Source organism: Canis lupus, chromosome 1 (assembly GCF_011100685.1).
Source record: "Canis lupus familiaris isolate Mischka breed German Shepherd chromosome 1, alternate assembly UU_Cfam_GSD_1.0, whole genome shotgun sequence".
In the NCBI taxonomy this organism is placed as follows: domain Eukaryota; kingdom Metazoa; phylum Chordata; class Mammalia; order Carnivora; family Canidae; genus Canis; species Canis lupus.
Window position 1 is genome coordinate 285,301 of NC_049222.1, and position 6,692 is coordinate 291,992.

General features: G+C 51.6%; 1 protein-coding gene across 1 annotated transcript; it reads right to left on the bottom strand.

Annotated features, from left to right (window-relative positions):
- Positions 1-657: 657 nt before the first annotated feature.
- On the bottom strand, positions 658-4,521 carry LOC102151484. The gene is given in 6 exon segments (XM_038529555.1): positions 658-1,421; positions 1,424-2,088; positions 2,090-2,509; positions 2,511-4,157; positions 4,159-4,481; positions 4,483-4,521. Coding segments are annotated over 6 exon segments (3,789 nt in total). The 3' UTR covers positions 658-726.
- Positions 4,522-6,692: the final 2,171 nt, after the last annotated feature.

Here is a 6,692-nt window from a genome sequence, read left to right on the forward strand (position 1 = left end):
AATACCCCATCAGGCCCCCTGCGAGGAGACTGCTTCTCCAATGTTGTGCCCAAGATCGCGAATCTGAGAAACCGCCAAGGAGCCAACACCGATGCAATCACACGAGGGTTTATTTACAAGCTCGAGCCTGGGCCCAAGTATACCCGACGCAGCGGAGCAGGGACTTGGACCCCGAGACTAAGAGGCTTAGCAGCTTTATAGGGGCCAGTGGCCCATGGGATACACAGAAAGTTGCATAGTCATGCTGGTCCATTGAGCCGGATTTCCGGTTAGGCTGTGCCCTGGTCTTTGACTAGGGCGGGGCAGTGCCCTAGGTAATAAGCAGTCAGCACAAGGCGGGTGCAGCCCTAAATAGAGTCAGTCCTGCTCTGCTTGTCCAGGGGTAGGGGATTTTGTTCAATTTCCTGGGTCTCACATTCCCTCCTTTTTCAGAGGATCCTATGCAGGATCCAATCAAGGGTCCAGGTTGCTCTCAGAGTGAGCCAGGTGGAATGATTAAACCAGGATTCTCACCAACCTTGTTGCTGTTCTTGCTCTTATTTACAGTTAAGGCAGCACATACCCCCCCCCCCCGCCCCCCGCAACCCTTTGTTGTAAGAAGACTAATTCTAGTCTCCTTCTATTTTGAAGGACAACCTCGGACTAGGGAGTCTTGGAGTTGGGAAATAAGTGAGAACGGCACAGTCTTAGCTTTAGGGGATTGTCCTTGTCTGGTTGGCTTTTTTTTTATTCTGTAACAAAGTACGTGAGAATGGTTTGTGGGTCAGCTGGCCGGATGTGGGTGTAGTGGACCCAGGGAGTAATCCCGTCGACCTTGAGAGCGGTGGGAGTGGTCAGGATCACGAGGTAGGGTCCCTTCCAGCGAGGTTGAAGTGTCTGGTGTTGGTATCTCCGCACATACACCCAGTCACCTGGCCGATATCAATAGGGGTCCGGGGGTGGCCCAGTCTCATAGAGGGCCCTCAGCTTAGGCCATACCTGCTCATGGGTTCATTGTAACATTTGGAGAGAGAAAAGAAGTTGGTGATCATCAAATTCATCAAGCACCTCAGGTTTTAAATTGGGGATAATGGGTGGAGGAAGACCGAACATGATCTCGTAGGGAGTCAGTCCCATCTTATATGGGGAGTTCCTCACCCTATATAGGGCGAAGGGGAGGAGAGTCACCCAGTCCCCGCCAGTCTCCAGGGCTAATTTAGTTAAGGTCTCCTTTAATGTTCTGTTCATCCTTTCTACCTGTCCTGAGCTCTGGGGCCTATATGCACAATGTAATTTCCAATCTGCCCCAAGTACTAGAGCCACTCTCTGTGTTACCTTAGAGACGAATCCTGGGCTGTTGTCTGACCCAATTCTAACGAGAAAACCATACCTCTGTACGATGTCTTCCAGCAGTTTCTTGGTCACGATCTGTGCCGTTTCATGTTGGGAAATGCCTCTGTCCATCCTGAAAAAGTATGTACAAACACTAGTAAATACCTATACCCGTATTTTCCAGGTTTTACTTCAGTGAAGTCCACTTCCCAGTAGGCTCCTGGGCGGTCCCCTCGGAGCCGGGTGCCTGGGTTAGATCCATGGGTGGAGGCATTTGTTAATTGGCATGCGCGGCAGCTTGCCACGATCTGCTCGATCTTTGCTCGAGAGTCTTTAATAGTGATCTTTGCATGTCGTAGGAGGTCTTCCATCTTCCCTGTTCCCGTGTGAGTACTCCGATGCGTTTTGGATAGGACTCGCCGTCCCAGTTCCTCTGGCAAGATGATGCTGGAGTCTGTGGCCCTCCACCAGCCACGCAAGCACTGGGTCACAGGCAAGCGTTTGATCCAGTGTAAGTCAGCATCAGTGTAGTTGGGGGTGTCAGGCTGGGTCAGTGCCCCCGGATTGGGTAGCGTGCTAGCTAAGACCTGGGTCACCAAAAGGGACGCCTCCTTTGCTTTTAAATCGGCTAGCCGGTTTCCCCTGGCTACTGGCGTGTCTGCCTTTTGGTGCCCCGGACAGTGGATGATGGCTAGGGCCTTGGGCAGCCAGAGGGCCCTCAGGAGTTCAAGAATCTCCGTTTTGTTTTTAACAGTCTTTGCCTCTGCTGTCAGAAGCTCTCTCTCTGTAAAGGGCTCCGTGAATGTGAGCGGTGGCAAAGGCGTACCTGCTGTCGGTGTAGATGTTTATTCGTTTACCTTCCCCCATGGTCAGCGCCTTGGCCAGTGGGATCAGTTCTGCCCATTGAGCCGACTCCGTGGTTATGGCTGCCCCCGCATATCTGAATCCTTCTTGAACAAAACTGCTGCCGTCCGTGTACCAGGTGGCGTCCGCATTCGGCAGTGGCTGGTCCTGGAGATCAGTTCTGATTCCGTGCACCTGGCGGACGGTTTGCGGCTGTGGGATTCTTAAGACAGTTTCCTTCCGTGCATCCGTCAACCATCTTTGTCCATCTTTTAATTTGTACCCAAGGTAGCTCACCTCTGTTCTGCACATCTGGGCTTTTTTAGCTGAGGCCCAGTATCCTAGGGCCGCTATCCTGGAGCAAGTCCCTGGTGCCTTGCAGGCATGTGTCCTGGTCCTCCGCTGCCAACAGGATATCATCTACATATTGTAATAAAGTTAAATGTGGGTGCTCGGAACGGAACTCACTCAAGTCTTTGTGTAAGGCCTCATTGAAGATGGTCGGTGAATTTTTAAATCCTTGTGGTAGTCGAGTCCAGGTGAGCTGGCCATTGATGCCTTTCTCAGGGTCCATCCATTCAAAGGCGAAGAGGTCTTGGCTTCTGGGTGCTAAAGGCAGGCTGAAAAAGGCATCTTTTAAATCTAATACTGTATACCAAGTTTTGTCTGGAGGCAGGGTGGAGAGGAGGGTGTATGTGTTTGGGACCGTAGGGTGCATATCCTCTACCCGCCGGTTGACTCCCCTCAAGTCCTGGACTGGCCTGTAATCGTTAGAGTGCGGTTTTGGAACCGGCAGCAAGGGAGTGTTCCATGCCGATTGGCAGGGCCTTAATATGCCCGAGTCCAGTAGTCGCCGTGTGTGGGGTGTGATTCCCTTTCGTGCTACTAGAGGCATGGGGTATTGGCGGACCCTGACAGGGTCGGCCCCCGGCTTTAGTTCTATGTATATGGCCGGCAGATGTTGGGCCCGCCCGATTCCCCCAGTTTCTGCCCACGCTTGGGGAAATTCCCGCAGCCAACGGTCAATGTCAGTCATTGACACTGAGGGTATTTGGTGGAGACAATATTCATCTTCTAAACTCAGGACAAGCACCTGAATCGGGTGCCCCTTCTTGTTTAGGACTTTTGCCCCTTCAAGGTGGAAGCAAATCTGTGCCCCCATCTTGGTGAGCAAATCCCGACCTAACAACGGGTAGGGACACTCAGGGATGACCATGAAGGAGTGGGATACCTGGCCCGTGCCGAGATCCACAGTTCTTCGGGTAGTCCATGAGTACTGTTTGGTGCCCGTGGCCCCTTGCACCCATGAAGTTTTGTTTGCCAATTTCCCTTGGGGTTGTAATAAAACTGAATGTCATGCCCCAGTGTCCACTAGGAATTCAACAGGTTGCCCCTCCATTTTAAGAGTTACCCTGGGCTCGGGGAGGGGTGCCGAACCCTGACTCCCCTAATCGTCCAGGTCCTCCATTTCTAAGATCTTGGCAGCGGCCTTAGATCTTTTGTTAGGGCAGCTTTTTAACCAATGGCCCTCCTCTTTGCAATAGGCGCATTGGATTTTGTTCAGCTTAGGGCACTCCCAAGGGGGACCAGGGCCATCCTCCTTACCTGTCCCTGGAGCCAGCTTCTTGCGGTGCCTCCGTTTTTCCTGTGGGTCGTCCATGGTTGTGGCCAGCAGGATCTTGGCCAGATTTCAGGTCTGCCGGTCACTTAGTTTGGTTTGTTGTTCTTCCAGACTTTCTCTATTATTATAGACTCGTTCTGCCACTATCACTAAGTCCTGCAAGATCTTATCTCCCAGTCTCTCTACTCTTTGTAATTTCTTTTTAATATCTGGAGTGGCCTGGTTAACAAAAGCCATGATAATTGCAGCCTTTGTTTCCGGGGCTTCTGGGTTCGTAGGGGTGTACTGTCTAAAAGCCTCTATGACCCTCTCTAAGAAGGCTGCTGGACTCTCATCCTTACCCTGCCTCACATCATAGACCTTGGCCAGATTTGTCGGTTTGCACGGCAGCCTGGAGACCTGCCATTAGAGTCTGGCGGTGGACCCGGAGTCTCTCCTTACCTTCAGCTGAGTTGTAGTCCCAGGTGGGGCGGGATAAAGGGAAGGCAGCATTTATGAGGTCTGGGTTTTGAGTTGGCTGTCTGTCCTCTCCCAGGACAGACTTCTGGGCTTCCACCTGAATTCGTTCTCTTTCCTCGGTGGTGAAGAGAACCTGTAAGAGCTGTTGGCAGTCATCCCAAGTAGGCTGGTGGGTAAGGAGAACAGTATCTAAAAGCCCGATTAGACCTCTCGGGTTATCAGAGAACTTTGCATTTTGGGTTTTCTGAATTATATAAATCACTAGTGGAGAACGGCCAATATAACATTAGCTGTTCGCCAGTCTCATGGGGGGGGGGCCCCATAGTGCGGAGAGGAAGGGCGGTGGAGTCGGTCCCCCCGCATTCGGAGGTGGGGCCGTCCGCTGGGTCTGACTGTGTGTCCCCGCTGCTGGCCCGTGCACAGGGACTCCCTCGTCAGGGAGGGGTGGCGCCCCTTCTGCAGCCCCCTGTGCCTCCAATGGAGGGGCAGAAGCGGGGAGGGATGCCCAGTAGGGCGGCGGGTCAATCAGGTCCTCCGGGGAGGAATCCTGGAAGACCGGACGAAGGGGTGCTTCGGGCATAGAGTCGATCTCCTTTTTGGCTTTCTGCAGGGCTAGAATCTCTGTGGGTCCTGATTTGGGGGGTAAAAATGGTTTTAGCCAAGGAGGAGGATTCTCCATCATGTCCTGCCAGACCAGGATGTAGGGCACCTGGTCAGAGTGGCCGTCTGGTTTGTCCCTGAAGATCACGGCCTTAACCTGTAAGATAATAGGTAGGTGAAAAGTTCCTTCCTGGGGCCATCCTACGTCAAAGGTTGGCCATTCTGATACACAGTAAATTTGGAACCTCTTTCTCCTTATGTCTATGCTCAGAATACAAGCTCTTTCCCTAATATCCGAGAAGTGAGAGGGCATAAGAGATAGGGGAGTGGTTTCTGTCTCCCCCATTATGTCCCCAATCCACACCAAGACACAGACAGTAAAGATGATTAACAAGGACACAACAACAGAGACAAATGCACAAACAGTTAGCAAGGACGTACTAACACAGACAAACGTGCAGACAGGTAACAAGAACACGGTAACAGACGAACGTTCCGTGCGGCCGCGGAGACAAAACAGAAAGTAACCTGAAGGGCTCGCAGCCGGCCCCCCTTATAGATGGGGACCTCTGTCCTCCTTACAGATGAGGACCCCGTCCTCCAGGCAGGGGCAAGGGACAGCTCCTCAAGACCCCCGGTTGACCGCCCGCCAGCGCCCGCCTAAGCCAAGGCCGCCCCAACACAGATCGGAATTCCTACAGGTACGGCCCAGTTCAGAGCTCTCAGAAAATAGGCGCGCCAAAGGTGGAAAAGTTGAGTGCGCTCTCCACGCGTGAAACCCTCCGGATGGGGTCCTGGAGGTTTCTTGGATCCCAGACGAGCCCCCAAATGTTGTGGCCAAGATCGCGAATCTGAGAAACCGCCAAGGAGCCGACACCGATGCAATCACACGAGGGTTTATTTACAAGCTCGAGCCTGGGCCCAAGTATACCCGACGCAGCGGAGCAGGGACTTGGACCCCGAGGCTAAGAGGCTTAGCAGCTTTATAGGGGCCAGTGGCCCATGGGATACACAGAAAGTTGCATAGCCATGCTGGTCCACTGAGCCGGATTTCCGGTTAGGCTGTGCCCTGGTCTTTGACTAGGGCGGGGCAGTGCCCTAGGTAATAAGCAGGTCAGCACAAGGCGGGTGCAGCCCTAAATAGTCAGTCCTGCTCTGCTTGTCCAGGGGTAGGGGATTTTGTTCAATTTCCTGGGTCCTACACCATCTGCTTATGTCTCTTCCTCTCTCTGTGTGTCTCTCATGAATAAATAAATAAAATCTTTAAAATTTTTTTGAAAAAAAAATTAAATCAGAGGGATAAGAATGGATCAATTGAGCATGCCACTCATGTTGCTTAGCTACAGACATAGCAATGCCTGTAGTGAGTCTTGCCTCGGTCTTGTTTGTATTCCACACTCCCAAGTACAACAGAACCTTCCTGGTTAGTGCAAGGTTAATAATAAGTTTGATCCTTGACCCTAAATACTCTGCTTTAATGATTGAAGACTATAATCTGGTACAGCAGGAAAGATGAGAATTTAAGATTTTATAAGATTTCTGAAGTTTTATTCTACAGAAATATGTATGTATGTATTTATTTATTTTATTTATTTATTTATTCATGAGAGACGCATGAGAGAGGCAGAGACACAGGCAGAGGGAGAAGCAGGCCCCATGCAGGGAACTCGATGCAGGACTCTATCCCAGGACCCTGGGATCACGCCCTGAGCCAAAGGCAGACACTCAACCACTGAGCCACCCAGGCATCCCTCTACAGAAATATTTCAATGTTTCTCTCCCAGTGCCTGAAACTTGAGACACAGATAGGACCAAAACACCAAATAAAACCAACTTATTTGTGTGTTTGAATTCTGAC